Here is a 20,858-nt window from a genome sequence, read left to right on the forward strand (position 1 = left end):
TAGATAAAGGATCAGTGTCCCTACTATATAATGAACTCTTAAAATTAGAAGGGAAAAAAGCCAAAACTCTAAGTGAAAAAAATATGAACAGACAAATCACAAAAAGATATAAAAATTGCTCTTAATCATATGAAAAGGTTGAAAAGACATCCAACCTCATTTATAACACTTACAGACTTACCCTCCAGACTGGCAAAAAATTAAACAGTCTAACAACATGCTCTTGGCAAAGCTGTGGGGAAACAGGCACTCTGTCATATGGCTAGGGGGCATGCAAAATGATACAATCATTATGGAAGGAAATTTGGTGATACCTAACAAAATTACGTATGTACTTATCTTTTGACCAGCAATTCCACTTCTCAGAGTTTACCCTAAAGCTACCCCTCCATCAGTATGAATATACAAATGCACGAGGTCATTGTACCATTATTTGTAATTGCAAAATACTGGAAATTACCTAAATGCCTATATATGAGAAAATGGTTGAGTAAGTCATGGTAGATGGTACACCCACACAATAGATTACTATGCAGCTGTGAAAAAGAATGAAGGACATCAATGCACTGATAAGGATTGATTCCCAGGATGTACTTACTGAAAATGAAAAAGGCAAAATGCAAAAGAGTATCTATAGTGGGCTGCTACTCATGTAAGAAGGGGGAATAAGAAAATATATATGAAAATATCATTTGTGCAAAAAGAAATATAGAAAGGAAAGCCAGAAACTAGTGATATTGGTTACCTATTGGCATGTGGTGGGAATAGGGTAGAAAAGATAGGAAATGTGAATAGGACAGAAGGAATAGGGGTGAAGAGTGACAGATCATATGCATTAGTGAGTATATTTTATATATGTGGGTATTATATATATAGAAAGAAACATATACATATGTATATATATTCTCTATATATTTAATATATACATATTATATATAATGTAGATACATTACATTATATGTTATATATAACTATGTATGCATATATTATAATATATAATATACATGTTATACATAGTACATATATTTCCTATATATTCTATATATATACATATTTCTTTATATTTATAAATGGACCAAGCTACAGTTCATCAAATGAATATATCGCACGGAAGTGGGTGGAAGAACTAAATCAACTTTTGAATATAGTATTTGGACTATATTCAGGCTAAAGAGAAAAAGAAAACTAAACAAATATCAAAGTCTACTTACTAGAGTTATTCCTGCAAAGGGTATGGATTAGCAATTGAAATTACTTTCTGTGTGTTCTAGACTGAGAAAATAAGTAAATATATTATGAACAATGAAAGCCAATTTTCTTTTAGGAAAAAGAAGTAACAAATATGTATAAGTGAGAATGAGGCCTGTGGTTTGAAGTCAATGTGAAGGTATCAGTATGAACTTATGGTTTTCAACAGATCAACAGATAGGTATGTAATAGATAAATAGACACATGTACGTGGAGGTTAAATATAACATAATGCAGTATAAGGATATAATATAAAATAAATTAATAATATATATATCTCATATTTAGCTGCTCTAAGAGCCTCAAAGCATTGATTTCTCAGTAGCAGTGAGCACATCTTATGACGAAATCTTGGCTGCTAAATACCGGTTCCCACTAAGAGGAACCAAGTCTCCTCAGAGAAATGGCTGATTTCAGGGCTGGGTCTGAGAGAAAGTACAAGATGAGCCTGGAACTTCTTGCTGTGCCAGAAGGTAAAGACATGCTCAAAGAACAAGAACATATCAAAAGGACACAGGAATCACTCAAAGAGGCTCCCACTGGTCAAATCTGGGACAATTTGATCATCAAAATAAAAAATGGTAGCAACAGATTATAACCCCTTGTATATAAGAATTGATAAATTCCTATTGATAATGGAGATAAACAAGAAATTGTGGCCCAAGCAGTCCATAGTGCAAGGGGCAAGACTGCCCCAAACAGATGAGCATGGAGGGAGCACCCCCTTCCCTGGGCAGCACTACTTCCCCACTGGACAGCTCCCTGGACGAGGTGATGCTCGTGTGTGGGGGTCTGGGGGGAACTCACGAGGGTCCTTTGCGCATCCGGGGCGTGCTCATGGCCCACTGCTTGATCTTGCTCAGGCTCTGCTCACTGATGAGCCGCTGGCCCTCAGAGGGCATGCAGTCCACATACAGGTTGTATAACAGCAGTGCCTCTGTGTTCTTGCGCAGGGCGTTGGCCCGGACCACACGTTGTGTGAACACACGTGGATCCTCAGCACAAAAGAGAAGCTGAATCCTTGGCACCCAGTACTGGCAGATCAGGAGGGGCGGCCTTCCTGGGGTTGAGCGGGAGGGAGAAAGGAACATGCCGTTGGGCTCTTTCAGCAGGAGAACCAGATACCAGCCTGGATCTGCTGCTGGTATGTGGTGGCCTTGAGCAAGTGACCCCATCATATCTGCAAAATGGGTATGACAACACTCCCCGACCTGCTCACGACACAGGTTGTCATGGATGGATGTGAAAGTGCTTTGTAAACTGCAAAGAGCTGTGCACAGACAAGGAGTTACACAGGGGTTCAAGTGCCCATTCCCAGATGTCACACCCAGGGCAGACATCACTATTTGATGGGCCTCGGGCTCCTTCTCAACATGATGCTGAAAGCAGCACTGCCAGCTGCTCAGAGGAGGCATATCAAATAATGGCCAACTGCCCTTCCTGGGGTCTCTGAGTGATAGGTCCTCTGGTTCTCACTGATCAGGGGGCAGACAGCCACAGGACAAACAGAGGAAGGAGAAATTCAGACCTGAGCTGGCTATGCCCTGGGGAGGGGTTGGCCTCCGTCACAAGCCAGGCCCGGCCTGAGCAGGGGTTCTATCTGAGGCAGGGGCAGAGAGCTGGTACCTTCAGTGGTGACCCCTCCATTCAGGATAGGCTTCCCCATGTCATCTCGCACCAAACCATCATCATTTGTCTTGTGCACCAGGTAGAGCTTCTTCTCCTTGTCATAGTCCAGGACGCCAACATTGCACCATTTGTATTTCAGCTTTTGACTCTTAGGGTCCTCTGAAACAGGAAGGGAGCCTGTTAGTGCTCCCTGCTGTGGGCACGGATGGGCCTCTGCATGTGGGCAGCAGGTACTGGGAACGGTCTCAGTGGTCACTAGTCTGGCCTCTTTCCTACCAAGCTCCAGCTGAGCAGGGGGCCTGATTCCTCCCAGCTGAGCTGGCCTCTGGGAAGCCCCTGATGGCAGGAGGAGCCAGAAGGACCAGGCCTCTCTGCCCTGTGCTCTGCATGACTCCATGCTCTCCATTGGGGCAGAAAGAGACAAAGGACAGCAGGGTTGGGACAGGAGGCAGGTAAGCCCCAAGCAGAGACCTATTGAGGATCTAGGTGGGTATAAAGCTCTTCAGGGTAACCAAGGCCAGGGGGAAGTCCTTCCCACAGGCTGCACGTGGCAGCTGATCCCCTCACATCAGAACAAGGTACAGCAGGGTAGAAGATTGCAGCCCTGCAATGGCTCCAAGCGGGTCTCAGGACCTATACGGTCAGGATGGGCCCCCTACCTACTCCCTAGGCTGAAAGCCTTTGCCTACTTCTCCAGCTCACCTCCTGCCCCCCTTATTCATTCCTCTCCAGCCATACCAGATGTCTGGCTATTCCTGTGACTTTGGAGTTTGTTCCTGCCTCAGGGCCTTTGCATTGGCTGTGCCCTCTGCCTGGAACAGACTTCACCCAGGTCACCTCATTGTTGGCTTGTTCCCTGCTCAGTGGCTTATCCTCAGAGAAGCATCTCTGCCTAAAATGGTGCCTTTGCCCCAGGCACTCTCTGACCTGTTACTCTGTCTCTCACAGAGCCTAAAGTCACACTGTGTGTGTATCCTCTCTGGTTCTAGTCAGCCTCCTCATGCTACTGTCAGCTCCCCAAGGACAGAAGGGACTTCATCCTGTCTTGATCACAGCTGTGTTCCTGTCCCTAGAATGGACGCTGGTACCTAGTAGATACTCAATAAACTTTTATAGAAGATACACTTGGCAGAGTGCCCAGGGGAGGCCTCAATACACTGCGGCTTAAAACAAACTGATGGGTTCTATAATCTGGGCTGACAAAGAAAGAAGGGCTCGGAATTCCGAGGAAATTCTCTCCCTAGTTGACACCAGGTAGATGAGTAAAGGAGGTTGCTGTGGTTTATACCTCACCGGTTTTGGTTCTGTTTTGCTTTTCCCATCTCTTCCCAGTTAGTTTCCTTTTTGAAAATGCTGACTTTGGCTTAACTCAACTTAGAGGAAAAGATGTCACAAGAAGATCCCAGGAGAAAAAAAGATGTCCCTGGCAGAAACATTCCTGGAGAGGCCCTCTCCCATCAGTGTTCCCCGGAGCCCCAGCCCGGGGTGTAGGCAGAAGCACTTCGGGGGAGGCTGCTACCTGGTGCGTTTAAGGTGAATGCAGCCCCAAACCTTCTGGTTTGATCACCAGGAATTGGAGATCTGGGAACAATCGAGTTAAATTATTTTTGTAATTAAGTCCAAAGTAAAGGGAACATCCTGGCTTCTTGTCTAGTTCAGAGAAATTGATTCCAGCATTAACGTGTTTTTAAATGGAAACGTAAACTTACAGCTTGCACAGCAGACTCACTGTGGGCCCCCTGGAAGCTGAGCAATCTTAAAACCAGCACGGCTCTCACAGTCCTAACTCCCACCTGGGCGATGGCCCGCTGGGTCCACTCCCCACTCCACAGCACTGAGCAGGGAGCAGAGCAGCCCTCAGCCCTGCACGGGGGACCTCCAACTCCCAACCTCACGATCCAGACCTTCCTAGGATGCCAACATAGAGAACAGTCACGCAGGCCAGGGTGGCAGCTATGGAAGGTCAGCCTGGCACTGACCCCCAAACCAGCAAAATGGAGAGAGTTTCTGCAGCCCCAGGGCAGACCTGGGGCAAAGGAGAGGCAGACACAGACAAGAGCAAGATGTGGCAAATCTGTGCGACATCAGTGCAGGGAAGTGCGTGTGGGTGTGACAGTGGTTGTGCATGAGTAATGGTAGGCATGTGTGTGTTTGTGGGATGAAATGTGCCTATAAGTGCAACTGTATGTGTGTGTGAGTACATGGGGTGGTGTGTGTGCGACAGAGTGTGCTTGTGACTGTGTGTTTGCCAACAAGCGTGTGATAGTGTGTGTTGTCCATGCAGAGATGAAAGCCGAGAGGCCTTAGCTACAGCTAGAACAACAGGGATTTCTGGATGATGGGATAGAAGGGCTTGAATGGTGCCCCTTATGCATATTTGAACATTTCCAATAAGTTTGCATATTTTTTGTTACCAACAAAGACTTTCTCTTTAATATTGGACACACTATCCAGCTGTTCCTTCCCCAGCCCACCTATCCATGACATCCCTGGTCCCTGCATTTCCTACTTCTGTGTGGCTAGCTCGTTCACCTATATCCTAGCTGGGAGACCTCAAAAGGTAGGGCCCTCATCTTCCAGTTGAGCCCCCAGAGCAGCCCAGGAGTCCATGGCCATGCGGCTGCCAGGACAGGATGGTGCAGACCACAATCCTGTCCCCTCGCCCCCACCGGCACTGCTCACCATGCCCCAGGAAGTCATCGGTGGGCAGGAGGGCTTTTCCGGGGACAGGTTTCCTGTTCTGAGACCCCGGCTCCAATCCCATGTTGATCCACTCACTGGGAGTCCGGCAGTCAAACTCCTCATTGTCAAATACCTGGAACAAAGCAGCGGACGCTGGGAGGAGACAGCTCACTCCCGGCGGGCCCCAAGTGATCTGGGCATGCCAGAGGGTAGGGGTGCCTCAGGAGTTTCCTCCCCAGATGCAGGAGCTGAAGACCAGGGACCAGATGGCTGATCCCCTGCTGCTCACAGGGGTCTGTTGGGTCTGGCTCTGTGAAACCTTAGGTCCTCATCTAACCAAGCCACCCTGAGGTGCAGGCAGAGGGGTATCTGGGGACTCAGAGCAGGATATGGTCTCTCTTTCCCACTCCCCAGGATCATCCAGCTCAGACTCAAGGGAAGAGGAGGCCCTTGGATTTTCCTGAGCACCCACCCAGAGTCAGAAACAATGGAGACTCAGGTTGTCAGGAAACCATCCTTAGTGGGGTGATGTGCATCTGGATTCAGCTCTGCTTCCCCACTAGGAACACCAGGCAAGAGATGTACAGGGCCATGGAGAGAAAGGGCAGGGAGGCGGGTGAAAACCAGAGCAGTCTATGCTCCCTCTCTCTCCTCCCTGGACTGTTTCCCCACTGGTACCCTAAAGGGGCTACAATGGCACCCTCCTCCACCCCAGGTCGCCCTGTCCTAGTGAGCTCAGAAGCAGTGGTCAGGGAGGCCTGTACACTACTCCACAGTCCAGCTGGGTTGCTTCTTGATGCCCATGCATCAGGTAGGGACAGAGATCACATACACAGGCTCCCCAAGCTTCCAGGAAAGAAGCAGACAATCAGCATCCCAGGGGTCCTGGGGACCCTCCTGCCCCAGCACAGAATGCTTGAAACCCCTGGCAGTGGAGCGGGGACAGAGGCAGCCCCTATTATGCAGTTATCCAATTTGACGAGTGAGTTCTTGTGATATCATGGGATCGCCTTTTGCGTCTGACTCTGAAGCTCATGTCCTGCACTCCTACCCCCTGACCATCAGCCCTCCATAGAAGCTGGGCTCACCTTCAGTGGGAGATAGACAGGGAAGAGCGGGTCATGACCTTGCTCGATGGTCTGGGGGTTGTGGGGGTCGGGGTGCCTGGGCATGAGCTTGTCAGAGTCGATGCCCTCGCTGGCCAGCAACTGCTCGATGTCCAGACTCAGGTACAGCCGCTTCCTCCTGGCCGAGGGAGACGAGAGAATCTCAGGACAGCTCGGCTCATGTGATGTGCCTCCATGGGTGTCAGCAAGGGCTCATGGAGTTGAGGCGGTAGGGGTGTGGCCCAGGGACCCCTGCAGGCCCTCTGCCCCTCTGGGACTCATCAGGAAGTGCTGTGATGGCTGGGGCTGGTGTCCTGGGCCCCCACTGCCCTTCCATCCTGCCTGGCAGTTCCAGTCCCTTGACTTAAATGCCATCCTCCCTGATTCCACAGCAAAGAAAGCAATTTGTTCCTATTAAGACACCAAAGGGCTAGAAGATTTTATTTGAACACTTGCACACAGACCCCTCGTAGTAACTTCTGTTGTGAGGATGGTCACCGAGTTGCCTACTGTCCCTCACCCCTTGGGTTGGGCAGATGCCACCTCCCAGAGGACACCCAGCCATACCTCTCAATCTCAATCTTGCGGGGGCACTGGCCCGGCAGCACCAGGTAGGGCACCTGCACCTTGGGCTCGTAGGCCTGCAGTGGGAAGTCAGTCTGGGTGAGCAGCTTGGTGGTGGACCTGATGCGCTGATGCTCCAGGCGCTCCTCAAAGTCCTCAGGAACCTCAAATGTTCTGACTGCAGAGGGGCGGGGGCAGGAGCTGCAGGGGGCTCAGGCCGGGGCCCAATACCCCAAAGACATAGTGCCAGGCAGGTACCAGATGTGCATGCTTTGGGACATAGGAAGCTCAGCGCTGGTCTGTGGCTGGGCAGTGGCAGGGAGAAGCCAGATGTGGCACCAGACACCCTAGGGAGCGAGAGCCTGGAGGACAATGGCCTCTAGAAGGTTTGTTTTGGTCCTGTTCTTTCTGCCCAGAGCCAGCATGTCTGACCATCCCTCTCCATGCTGCCCACGACCCCGGTGCCAGGGGCCTTTGCTCAAGCCAGATGTTGAATCAAACTACCATCGAGGATTACAACTGGACAGGAAGGCAAGGTGCTAGCTCCCTGCACATCTGGGATGAGTTCCTGCCATCTCTAGCCCAGAGGCTCTCCTAAGCATCTCGGAGCCTGAATACCATTCACTCATTGGGACCATTTCCAGACTCAAGGCATCTTGGATTCTGTAGGAGTGGGCAGCACTGCCACCATGGACCCAAGGGACCCTAGAGTCACAAAATGGCCACCCCTCCTTAGACAGGCTTCCCTTCCAGATCTGAGGCCAGGGGAGCTGGTGGAGAGAGACCCATTAATAGGGTGACATTCCAGTTTCCCAGGACTCAGGGTGTTAAGTGGGAAGGAAAGTCCCAGGCAAACCAAGACCATTAAGGTGGAGAATGGGGTGCAGGAAAATGCTTCAGGAGATAAGCCCCTTTCCCAGGGCCTGGGTGGGCTCTGGACAGCTTGGTGACGGCTCCCATGCACTCCCCGGGGGGCCCTAGTGAGCCCCTCCTTGGGCCTTACGCCTCTGAGGTCAAGATGCAGTCAACCATAGGAGGGCCCCTTGGGGTTACCCACTGGGGCTCTACAGGAGCTTCCAGAAGCTCAGCAGAGGCCATCCACCTTCAGCTAAGTCAGCTCTCTTACCAGAGGGGCTGGGGGAACCCCACCTACCAAAAAAGTCTGGCCCAGAAGGCAGTTTTCAGATCCCTAGTCATCCACTCCAGGGCCTGTGGGTCTGTGACACATCCCACACCTAGGATCATGAAATTCTCGCCCTGGCCCTGCATCTGAGGAGCCAAGATGGAGCCAGCGTGAGGACAGCATACCTGGCCCCCACCTCTGCTAGTCTGTGAGCCCTAAGCAGGATTCTCAGGCCTCTGCTTAGCCTTCTGTAAAGAACCCTGACTGCCCCACCCTGTGGCCTTTCAGGCCGCTTTTCCTCATGTGGGTGGGGCTGCAGGGCAGCTGACCATCCCCCTGCCCACCCCCACCCCCACCGTGGATGGTAGGAGCACCATTCCCAGCTCTCCCATAGCCCTTGATTTGTGGTTTGTAACCATTTTCTGGGCCACAGATACTAGTGAAACTGCTGAACACAATTGGCTGGGTCCTCAGATCACTGCACAAATGCACATACGTGAGATGTTTCCTGTGCCACTTTTGGGGGTTCCCAGACTCCCAAGAGGTCCATGGACCCCTAGAGGACTAATATGAACAGAGCCAGGCCTCTCCTGGGGGTAGACTAGGGGACAGATAGCTGGGACCCTGGGGCATCTGGGCCCAATTGAAGGGGATGTCCAGTCTGCTAGTCACTGCCTCTCAGGGCACCCCCTGCTCACTGCCTCTCCTGGAGTCAACCTCCTCTCCCCTCTGCCACTGGGGACTGCCCTCCCTTCCTCCACAGACCTGCCCCAGGCCTTACAAGACTCACCACGGAGCCTAATGGGAAGGTCCTTCTTCCCCCTTCAGCAAAGATCTCCTGGGCGCCTTCCTGTGCCAAACCCTGTTCTAGGTGATGGAGCCTGAGCTGGGTTAACAACTCAGACACAATCCTGGCCTCCTCCAAGCCCACGTTGCCCAGGAGGCAGGAAATACACAGGTCAATGCCCTACTGTCCCCAGCTGGGCAGAGAGAACTGGGGTCCTGCCCTCAGCAGCCCCAGCCCCACGGTGTCCTGGTCACAAGAGTCATGATCAAGCACCTGTAGTTCACTGAGTGCTCACCGCAAGCTGGGCCTTGCAAAGCATCTTGCCTCTTGTTAGTCCCATTTTACAGTGGAGGAAACTGAGACCCTCAGCCAAGAGGAGGTCATCTCCCTAAGGCCAGAGGCCTAGCTTCAGAGGCTAAAAGCACCCAACCACCCAGCCCTCCTGGGCACTGACCTTTTGGGGTGAACTTATCCAAGTCGGCCTGCCGCAGAAGGTCCTGGTTCACGCAGGGACCACGACATACTTTCTGAAACCAAACCCCACAGCCTTGAGGAAGTGTCTACATCCCTAGGATAGGCAGGATCTAGAAGGACCCCCAAGGCCAGATGTATCCCCCAAAGACCATCAGGGACCAGCCCAGGGGCTCAGAGACAGGGAAGAACCAGTGAAGAGTAATTCACACAACTCCCCATTCAGAGGCCACAGAAGGTGACAAGCTGTGGCCACCTGAGACACCCCTGGCCCTACCCAATTCTGGTTCTGCACAGCTCCCCTCCTCACTCTGAGAACACTCATGAAGTGTGTCCAGGGGCTGAGTCACAAGACACACATCAGAGGTACGGACGGGCCAGCAGGTGTCTCTGTGTCTTCCTCCACTCCCAAGGGCACTCTGGACCCCTGGCGTAGTGGCTATCAGTGGGTCCTGCCCTATCTCCCTTGGCCCCTCCCCTGCCTAAAACTTTCCTAAGGCTCGGTGATCTCTGCCCTAATTACATCCCTTCTTCAGCTTCTCCTTGCCCTCCATCTCTCCCCTCCTATCTTTACCCTTCTCCTCCACGTGGGCCTGGCCTCTGTTAGGGACCTCAAGTCTTTGTACCTTCTGTTCTCCCTACCTGGAACATTCTCCTCAGCCCCTATCTTGCCCAGCAAACTCATACCTATCTCATAGATCTCAGTAGTACACCACCTACCCAAGGACCTCTCTCCAATCATAGGTGGGGTGGGGTGAGGAGGTACTTCCCCACCAAAGCCATTGCCCCATGACAATTGGGACATAGATGTCTCATCCTCACTGTCACCAGGGCTTAGTCCAGGGCCTGTCACAAAGCAGGCACTCAGAAATGAATTGTTGAATGAAAAGACAGAGATGGATGGTCAGAAAGATGAGCAGATGGGTGGGTGGGTGGAAAAGCTGCTAGACTGACAAATGGATGGCTGGATAGATGGGTGGATAAATGGATAAGTGAACAAACGGAAGGGAGGAAGGGAGGAAGGAAAGAAGGAAGGCAGGAAGGCAGGAAGGCAGGAAGGAAGGGCGGGCAAAAGGAACCTACAAGGAAGACTCGGGCTTAGTAGGGTATGGCTGCCACACTTACCCCAAGTTTATCCAAGCTTCCAGGGCTGAGGATGTCAGAGTAGAACCCACGCTGCTTCATCAGAGGGTACTTCTTATCAGTGCCTGTCAGGGGCAACTTCTGGGGCTGCCCCAAATCTGAGGTCATGGGTGGATCCAGGGGCAGGGGTAAAGGTGGGGTCTTGGGCTCAGGGCTTGGAGGAAGCTTCTCCAACCCAGAATCTGGTCCCAGAAGAATCCTCTCCAGGTTGCGCTCTAGGTCTCTCAGACTACAGTCTTGGCCTGCAGGAGTACCACTGCCCTCTGGGCCCTGAGGGCTTCTTCCTGGGTTGTAGCCCTCTCTGTTAGGTTGCTCCATGCTGCTTCTCAGGGCGATGCCCCAGCCAGAGCTCCTAGGAGAAGATACTGGTGTCAGTGGGCCCTTTCCAGCCTCTGCTCATCCCCCAGGATCACCAGGATACAGGGTCGCCTAGTCCACCACCCACAACATGCCCCAGCCCTCCATGCATGGATAACAGAGGGAGTACTACCTGATCTGGACAGACACCTAGTGCCAGGAAGTTTCCACCAGGAGACAGTAGGGACTTCTCTAGATGCTGCATGTGAGAAATAAGACCCCAGAGTCAACGGCTGAATGATCTCCAGACGCCCCCCACCCCCATGCATCCTTCTGTACTTTCCCACCCCCTTCCCCATGTTAGAGAGCAAGGTCGGCTTCTCACAAGTAGAGATAAGGAGGGAGGCCCAGAGCTCACCCACTCAATGAAGGCCCTGTTTGGTTTTCCCCAAAATTACTTTTAGCCAGATCCAGAGGCACCCTCAGTGCCCCCCAACCCCCTCCCAGCCCTGCCAGACTGCCCTGAGTGTGGGGCACTGGGCCATGCCCTGCATCCCCCACCCATGCCTATCTCCCCTATCCTACCCCAAGAGCCAGAGGATTAAACTGCCTCCCCCGAGGGACCCTGAGCCTCTGTTGGCCCCCAGATCCCTCTGCCAGCAACAGAAAGATATTCACCCACCCTCACTCTCAGAGTCAGCCCAGCTGATAAAACCTACACCCTTTTATCTCCCCAAAGGAACAGGAGACACGCCATTAGATTGTGCACATATCCCGAGGACAAGAGTTTGCAGAGTTTTTATGGTGGGGCAAGCAAGCCCTTGCCAAGCCACTGTTGCTTTTGGCTACCTCAAAATGCATCACTTGGGGGAAACTTTGGTCAGGGGAGCATTATAGAAAATTGGACAGGGGTATGAGAAAGAAGAGATTTGCGTGTAATGCTGGTGTAAAAATAAAAAGAGAGTCAGTTTACAATTATCTCGATAAAAATGTCAATTAAAAAGGGAAGGGGCATCTTAACAAAAGGAAATGGAGACCTGGCCTGAGCAAGGCCCCATCCCCCTGCCCCCCACCAACACACACTGGAACAAAGCAACCAGAAGCTTGCAGTACAGACTGCTAAAGCTGGGTGATTCGTGACTCATTATCTCCATTTTAGACATGTGGTGAGACCAGCCAGTGCAGGCCCCTGTTGGACCATGGCAGGGGAATCTTGCCTGGACTGACCTGAAGGGTGGGGAGTATGGCCAGGGCTGTCTGGGGCAAAGCAGTGCTGAAGCAGCCTGCAGCTGCTGAGTCTATTTCTAAGAAGAAGGCGGTGAGTTGGCGAGATCATTTGAGGAATTGTGAAGCGCAGATGGGGCTCTGGCAGGATATCCCACATTTTCAGCCCAAAGGCCCATCAGCTTCCAGCCAGCCAGGCACGTCCCACCAGAACTCTGCTCCCTGAATCCCTCCCTAGTGGCCAGCCGCCTCCCAGGGCAGGGGTTGCAAATGATACTGGATCTGGCCCACCTGTCTTGACATAGCCAGCCCTTCCCAGGCACCCTGAATGACAAAGGACCCACTGGAGCTTGGTCCCATCATGGCTGCAAACCCACAGTTGTCTGCTTCATCTTTGAACAAAATCACCAAATAGAAAGAGCAGGCCTTGAAGAGGCCAGGTCCCAGCCCCACAGGAAGACATTCTATTCCCCTGGTCTCTCTGGCTCTCAGATGGGTTTGAATATGCTTGACTGTTTCCTGGGCTGTTATAATACCGGCAGAGATAACAGAGGCAGAAATGTCCAGGAATCTGCAGGGTGACTAGGGGCAAAAGAAGTCTGTGATCTGTGGATGTGCTGCCCCTGTGAGCCCTTTCCTTCTGAACAGGGCAGCATTGGGGGCATGCATCCAGGCCTGTCCCAGGAAGGAAGATGTGAGGGTGAGCTGCAAACTCAGAATTCTGTTTCCCCTCCATCCCTCAGCCCCTCACAAGGATCGACGTCTCCCTTCCAATCTCACCCCAGCTCCAGGCACCTGTGCCTTGCCAGTGTGGACAGGATCTGTGACAGACAGACAGACAGACAGACAGACCTCTGCCTCCTGTCACAGCTCCACATATAATGGCAGCCTCTGCACGGAAAAAAGTGTGCTGGTAAGTGGGAGAGGACGTGGCCCCCAGCATGGCCTCTGCTGGGCACACTCTCATTTGTGGAAGGGAACCAGCCAGTACGATGGTGGGGTGGCCCTGGAAGGCACAGCGCTGGGAATGGTGAATGGCAGTGGGGGCTTAGATGTAGTTCATGCAATATCTCATTTAAATCTCTGCGGTGGAAATTGAGCCTATTCTTAATTCTCAGAGGTAGGGAAAACGAGGCTCTTGGACCAGGACGTGGACCCTGGGCCGGGAGGGCGTCCTTCCTGTGGCACTCGCCCTCCCAGCCTTATACAGGTCCCCCAGAAGGCTCTCACCTCGCCATCCCTTGGGCCCACCGACCTACCTCCCACCTACGACCTACGGACCTACCGGTCGACCTACCCGCTCCACCGCTGGGTGTGGGGTCTGGCGGCCCGTCGCTAGGGAGAGCCGCTGGGCTCGTTGCTAAGGGACGGGACCATCCGGCAAGGCGGGCGGGAGCTTCCGTCAGTGAACCTCCGCAGGTCTGCACTGGCCTCCCCTACACACTCCGGAACTTGGTTCCTCCCACCCCGACCTGCGTCTTCTCCACCCACGCCTGGGACTAGCCCCGAGCCTGGGGCGCCAGGTTGGGTGCCGGCCAGGTTAAGGGCCAGCCCTCTAGGCTCTCCAATCCAGGCTCCATTACCCATCTCCTCTCCCAGACTCTTTCAGAAAAAGAGACAAAAGAACCAAAATATGTTTTCAAAGTGCGACGACTTTGAATCCTGGTTTAAAAAAAAAAAAAAGCTATGTAAATAATATGGGGAAAATAATTGGGGAAATTTACGAATTGGAAATCTATATTTAAGTCACAGCTGCAGGCCCCATGGTCAGGTCACTGCAGAAAGGGTCTCTTCTGTTCTCAGGGAGACTGCTAAAACAGCCACAAACACCCACAAGGCTGCAACTTCACCTCAGCCCTCAGCCATCCTCTGGGTGAGCAGTAGATACAATTGCCCCCATTCCCTGGTCTCAGGCCCCCATCTGCTCCAAGACCTGGCTTGAGTTCAGGCTTTGATCCTCCTTACTGTCCTGGATATTGAATTATTGTTAATTTTCTCAGATATGATAGTGCTATTGTGGTTATATAGGAGACTGTCTCTGTCTCAGCTGATGTGGGCCAAAGAATTTCAGGACAAATGTCAGGATGTCTGCTGCCTTGAGTTCCTTTCACATGGTTCAGAAAAATTTATATATAGGTAACCACAAAAAGAAAGGAGATAAAGCAGAAATGGTCCGATACTAATAATTAGGGAATCTGAAGGTTTACAGATGCCCACTGTACCAGTCTTTCCATTTTTCTATAAGGAAAAGAGGTAGGTTACAAACCAAAAGAAAATGTAAAAATCACCCCTGCCCAGAGCCTTCTCACAATTGGCCCCATTTCATAGACAGGAAAACTGAGGCTTGGTAAGCCAGGTTAGTGTTAGAGGGAAATGGTAGGACCTGATGCTCATTTTGCAAATATCCAATTTTATTTTACACCTTAATAATGCTGACTTGGTGCCAGAAACTGTACTGGAGACTAAGTAGCCAGATTTGAACTGGACCTCTGTCTCTACGATAGAATGTCTACTAAGTGAGAAAGCCACAGAGACCAGGCCACAAGCTGTGATGAGAGAGTAATTCACTCTTTACACTGGCTTCTGCTTCCTCTGTCAAGAACATCTCTCTCCACCAATTCCTACTTCTGGCCAACTCCTATTCATCCTCCAACACCCAATTCTGATGCAACCTTTCCTGAGCCTGAATCATGGTTTACTTTGCTTTTCTTGTTGGCACTCACACAATAGGTACTCAGAGACCCTCACAGAAGGAAAGAAGGAAGGAGAAGGAGGATTGGAGGCAAGGGTGGCCACAGCTCTTAAGAGGACAGACACTCCCAAAGCCCTGTCCTGGGCAGCCTGGCTCCTCTGTAGGTCTAGGGATAGGCATATTACTCCACTCACCCTGTGGAGAGACACCTGTTTCTCTGTTTTTGCCTGTCACTTCCCACACTGGGTATAGCTGTCCAAAAAGCTGCAATACCCATCTGGTTGCCAAGGCAACATCAGCCCATGGTGGGACGTCAGGGATGACAGGGCAGAGCACTAATCCTGGAAAGTTGCCAAGCAACGCAGCAGGTTGGTGACATCATAGGGACCACGGCTTCTGGACAGATGGACGGGCCACTGCGGGAAGGGTCCACTCTCAGGAGATCTAGCCCCCAGAGTCACTCACCCACTGCTATGCAGTGGTCACTGCTGTGTCCCTCAACTGGTGGGTTTGCATGGCAGGGACCAGGGGGTGCTGCTTTTCCAGAAGCCCTGCCAGCTCCACTTTGCCCCTCTAAAGGGGTGACTGCCTCCTTCCTTGGCAGGGGACTGTGGGTCAGTCCCTGATCTCCTGAGTCTCAAGTACCCACCCTCAAATGCCATCTTCTCCAATGGTTGGACATGGTTTCAGACTTTGATCTTCCTTCCCTGCTCTGGAGGCCACCATGTCTACCTATTTCGTGGGAGAGGAACAAAGGGCTGAGCTATGACCCCACCCTGGGCTCCTGCCCCTCCTGTGTTGGGGGGTGTCTTTTGCCCTATATGGGCTGGAAGGGAGGCCAGCCTTGCTCTTGTTGAAATGGGGAGAGACCACATCCCTGCAAGAGTTTGGGGGATGGGGAGAGGTTCTCTGCCCATCTCTAGTGGCCTGGAAACTTAGGGCTTGGGCAGATAGGCTGCTCAGGGCACCCTGGCCCAGGCCCATGACTTCGGGCACAGGGTCTGAGGGGCATGGCAGGCCTGGGCTACCCCCTCCCCTGTGCCTTCATGTTGGCAGCACTGAGGCTGGGAGGAATGCTTCACTAGCTGCAGACATGAAAGCCCTGTGTGAATGGGTGGCAGAATGGGTCTTTCACGTGGCCAGCCAGCCAGAACGGAGGATGACAGGCATCCAGATGGGGTGGCTGGAACTAGCCGCTCCCCACCTGCCCCCAGCTGGCTTCTTGGGCCCCAGGATATCCCTCTGGTCTACTAGGCCAGGAGCTCCAAGCTGCTGCCAAGAGAAACAAAGTCACAAGCGTGGAAGGCATTAGAGGGCTAGGCCAGGCCTGAGGCTCCCCTTCTCCCCAGGCCTCCCCATTCCTCCCCTTCTCTGCCATTGGCCAACTGGCCTCAGCAGCTCTGCCCAGTGCTTTCTCTGATGAATAAAAATGGAGACAAATTAATTCTCCTTTCATCCACATGGTCAGTTTGACAGACAAGACCTTGAAAGCGCAGAGCTCAGGGAGGTGGAGTGAAAAGGAGTTCCAGGGGATTGAGGACCAGTCACCCATGAATGCTTGCCCTCATCCCAGCCCCCAGCCCAATCCCACTCCCATCTGTATTCATATGGAGCTTCCTGAATGGGATTTCCTCCTTCTTTCAGTTTTTCTACCACTTTCTATCTATTCTCAGGCTTCAACTCCTCAGGAAGCCCTCCCTGATTGCTTCAGTCCACAGAACACACTCACATTCCTCTCCTCAGGGGACCATAGTGAGTACTCTTGGCAGGCAACCATGCAATGGTCACTGCTGTAGCCCCCAACTGAAGGATGGGTGTGAGCGGTGGGGACCAGGGGTGCTGCTTTTCCCAGCAGTCCTTAGTCCATCAGTCCTGAAAGGACCCATAGGAAATCTCTAGAAGACAAAGCAACCCATACCAGCCCATCACCCTGAAGATGGTGGCCACTGACAACCACCCAGCTACATGTGACCACACTTCACACCCCAGCCTACCTCCTCCCTCTGACCTGCAATTCCAGACCATGCCAGCAAACCGGGTCCAGGATGCTAAGGCTCAGCTCTCTAAGAGCAGCGACCAGGAAGGGTCCCCACCAGCCCCGACCTGCCTGGACTGATGCTCCAGTGGCAAGCCCCAAAACAGTGATATCTTCCACAGGACATTTCTGTGGGGCCCCGAGCTGCTGCAGAGAGAGTTTATCATAATTAGGCTCTGAGCACCTCTGATTTTCCCTCCGTCCCAAGCAGCTCAGTGAACATTGCTGAGTGATCTCTTGGCAGAGTGGGTGGCCTCGTCATCTCAGCCCTGCCACCCATGAAGTACCCTCACCCCACCCACTCCAGGGAGCCTGAGTTCGCTGAGTCTGGAGACCAGACTACCATTCTGACCTCTTGCCCACCTCTAGAAAGGTCCATGAACAGGACAGGAGGCCCTGGTTCTGCCGCCAACTCACTGGGAGAGTCTGTTCCCTTGAGGGGCCTCAGTTTTTCCATCTGCACAATGGGGAAGACAAAACTTGCCCAGCCCAGCACCGGGGCCTCCTATATAGAATGGTCTGAGGGACACGAGGACTGTTACCCCACCCCAAATACCTCCATTCTTGGCAAAAGCTTTGCCCTTGCCAGACTTCTGGGAGGAATTGTGTAAGAAACGCTAGACAGGTCAGCAAGGATGGTTTGTTCCAGAATGGGGGGTTCCTCATTATCAGAGAGGTGGGGCCGCCGTCAGCAGTGAAGGCTGGGAGTGTTCAGACAGCCAGAGCGGCAGCTGGAGCAGGCAGTCTCCCTGGAAATCTGCTCCCACACTCCAGGTTGGCAAGCTGACGTGGCAAGAGGAGAGGGGCTTTACTCAAGGTCACAGCAGAGAAGGATGGGAACCTGGGGCTGTTCTGCAGGCTAGGAGATGCTAGAATGTAAGCCACAAGACAAAGACCAGTGGCCGGGGAATCTCCTTCCTTTCCAAGATGGGGAGGGGCATCCTCCTGGGCCTCCCACTCCTCCTGCCTCCTCCATCCCACCATCCAGTGGTGCGTATCAGAGAGCCTGATGCTGCTAGTTCTTAACATCTCAGTGTCTTCACTTGAACTGGACTATTGGATCACCAGGGGCCCCCAGGCCATCCTCTGGCAGCATTTACTGTTTCCATAGGGGGTCCCTGCCCCAGTGTCCTCTTTCCCTGATACTCCTGATAGGCCACTCAAGAACCTGGCACCGATGAGTCCCCTGCCCAGTTCCCCTATACCCATGGGGGCCTCTTGGAAATGTCATCTCTGCCTCTAAGCAGTGACTCTTAAGTGTGCAGAAGGCGTTCAGGTCTCCAAGTGGTCTAACAGGTAGCCCTAAGAGTGTGACCCAGGACACCCCCTTCCCTCTCCAACTTAGCTGTCCACCCTGAGCCAGCTCTGGTGACATCCTGGCTTCAGATCTTCCAAGCAGAAGGAGGCCCTGAGGGCAGGAATAGTTGCTTCCACTTTACAGGTGAGGAGAATGAGGTCCTGGAGTGGGGGCCTTGTCATGGGCACACACACTACTGGTTGGGCAGAGCTGATTTGGCAGCTAGATCCTCTGCCCTTGCCCAGGGCCCTCCCTGCTACCCATCCTGGTTCTACAACCCCTCTTGGCTGGCCCTCAGAGCAGGCAGCTGGGCCTGGCGCTAAACAGGGAGTGCCTTGGGGAGGGCGCCTGAGCTGGGGAGCAGGTGTGGTGGGGGGGCAGCAGGTGCAGGATAATGGGGCCACCAGGGGAGGCCCAGGGAGCAGGTGCTGCCATGGAGGGGGTGAGGTTGTCATTGTTCGCCCAGCTCTGGTGGGCCCCGAGCAGGAGGGGCATCCCTGTGAGCCCCTGGGCCACCCTGGCTCATGCTCAGAGGTCGTCCAGATGCCTGGGCTCAGGCACACAGCCAAGGCCCTCCCCTGGGTCCCAGCAACCCACCAGGTTGCCATGACAACCAGCACTTTCATCCCTGTCCCTTTGTCTGGTCACGGTCCAGCTTTTGTGACCAAGCCTTAATTGGGGGGTGGGGAAAAGGGGCCTTGCCTCCGGACACACTCAGCTGGGGTGGAGCTGTGAACCCAAGGCAGAGGGGCCTGGAGGGCAGGTTAAAGAAACCTAGAAAAGCTGTGTTTTGCTGGCCATCCACCCCTGCAGCCTCCTCTCTTGGCTGCTGAGCATACCCTCAGAGCTGGGTCTACAGGCCTGTGAGAGATCTGTACCTCAGGCTCTCTTGTCCCCTCCCTGTGCCTCATTTTCCCACCTGTGAATGACCACTCCTTCCCTCTGCTGCACTGTGGCTCTGGGAGGCAAAGGAGCATGGCTGAACCAAAGTGTGTTAACTCCCCTGTACAAATGGGGAAACTGAGGCACAGAGTCAAGCTGGGCCTTGGCCTGGATCATGCCATGGTGAGAGAGAGGCAGAGCTGAGCCTACCCAGGACCCAGGACCTCAAGCCATCAGGCCCCAAATCAAACAGCAAATTGAGCCCACAGTCATCCCTCCTCCAGACACCCCCATGGTAAGGAGCCTAGCCACAGGGACTGGGCAGGGCTGGGAGCAGGCTGTGGTGGCCCCACCAGCTGTGTGACTGTGTGCAAGTTCCTTCTCTTGGAGCCCAGTCTGTAAAATCAAGGTAAGTCTAGAGTAATGGGGAGCCCTCCCACCCACAGCTGGGGTGAGAATGAAGTCAGGCACCCTCTGCACAAAGCTGACTCCCTGCCAACCTCACAAACACCTCACATCCTCCACTCCCCTGCATCACCGTGGCACACCTAGAGGACTCGGCATTCCCACATGGCCACCGTGCCACCCTGCTCTGAGCCTTGGCACCTGTGGTCCCTCCCCTGTGGCACTCTCCCTGCTCACACTGGAATCTGGAAGTCCCGAGTCACCAGGAGCTGGAGAGCATGACCACTGATGTCAATTCTATAGAAATCCTCTAGAGACAAGCTCTGATGTTCAACCCTGAAGCAGAAGCAGAGTGTGCTCCTGGGATGTGGATAAGGCTCTGGGGATGGGACAGCACAGAGGATGGGAGCAGGACAGCTTCAGAGACTAGGCTGCAGCACCTCTTCTCCTTCCTTCCTGGGCTGGCCCTTCTGATCTTTGAGGGGAGTCAGGGGTTCCTGCAAGACTCTGTCCTAGGCTCACCACCCCAGTCTCTTGGGAGGAGTCTGGGCACCTCGACAATGATCAGCACAACCTCGAGGATTTCGAGTGAGCTCTGCAGGGTCTGCCACCTTCCATGGGATCCAGGGCTCTGCAAGCCCCTCAGGCTCAGGACAGACCCTCACCACCAGGTCTGGTGGTGTGCCCGAGACCCCTCCAGGCAGACACCTCAGTCAGGGTGGGTCTGTGTCCTGCCTTCTCAGCCACCACTGGTCCCCCTGATTGAGAGACCTGAGAAGCAGAGGGCCACTGGGGAGGAGCTTGGGCTCCCCTGCAGTGAACACTGAGCAGAGAACGATTCAATACAGCAGGGCTGGCCCCACATCTCAAAATGGCTCAGCCATCTCAAGAAAATGTCACTTCCTCTTCCCATGCACACCCTCCTCTGGTATTAGCTCTGCACCTGCACTGGAGGTGAGAGGGGATGGCAGCGGGGTCTGTGACCTGAGGCCATCAGGTGAGTTCCAGGACCTGGGCTGAAGCTGTGCCACTGGGCAGCCCACGCCAGGAGGAGGACAGTGTCCATCTCTGTCGTTACTCATTGTTAGGGGTTAGGAACCCATCATGAAGGAATTAGTATGTGTTGTGAGGTTTACACACATCATGTCATGTAATCCTCACACCAGTCCATCAGAATGGAAACAGAATCCCTGTCCAAAGCACATGAGTCCCTAAGGTGTCAATCCCAGCCCCACCCCAGCCCTGGAGGGTGCAGAGAAGGTAACACCTCTTA

The 20,858-nt window shown here is 53.1% G+C and overlaps 1 protein-coding gene across 1 annotated transcript in view; it reads right to left on the reverse strand.

The window, feature by feature from the left end:
• DNAH1 (dynein axonemal heavy chain 1) overlaps positions 1 to 11,071 on the reverse strand; it is a 70,829-nt gene extending 59,758 nt beyond the window's left edge. Inside the window, exons 1-7 of the mRNA XM_031470469.2 lie at positions 10,736 to 11,071; positions 9,594 to 9,666; positions 7,233 to 7,407; positions 6,648 to 6,804; positions 5,560 to 5,692; positions 2,875 to 3,036; positions 2,056 to 2,308 (exon numbers count right to left, since the gene is read on the reverse strand). Coding sequence (XP_031326329.1) covers positions 2,056 to 2,308; positions 2,875 to 3,036; positions 5,560 to 5,692; positions 6,648 to 6,804; positions 7,233 to 7,407; positions 9,594 to 9,666; positions 10,736 to 11,071 — 1,289 coding nt within the window. The remainder of the gene's footprint in view (positions 1 to 2,055; positions 2,309 to 2,874; positions 3,037 to 5,559; positions 5,693 to 6,647; positions 6,805 to 7,232; positions 7,408 to 9,593; positions 9,667 to 10,735) is intronic.
• Between the last annotated feature and the right edge of the window lie 9,787 nt (positions 11,072 to 20,858).

Source organism: Camelus dromedarius, chromosome 17 (genome assembly GCF_036321535.1).
Source record: "Camelus dromedarius isolate mCamDro1 chromosome 17, mCamDro1.pat, whole genome shotgun sequence".
Classification (NCBI taxonomy): domain Eukaryota; kingdom Metazoa; phylum Chordata; class Mammalia; order Artiodactyla; family Camelidae; genus Camelus; species Camelus dromedarius.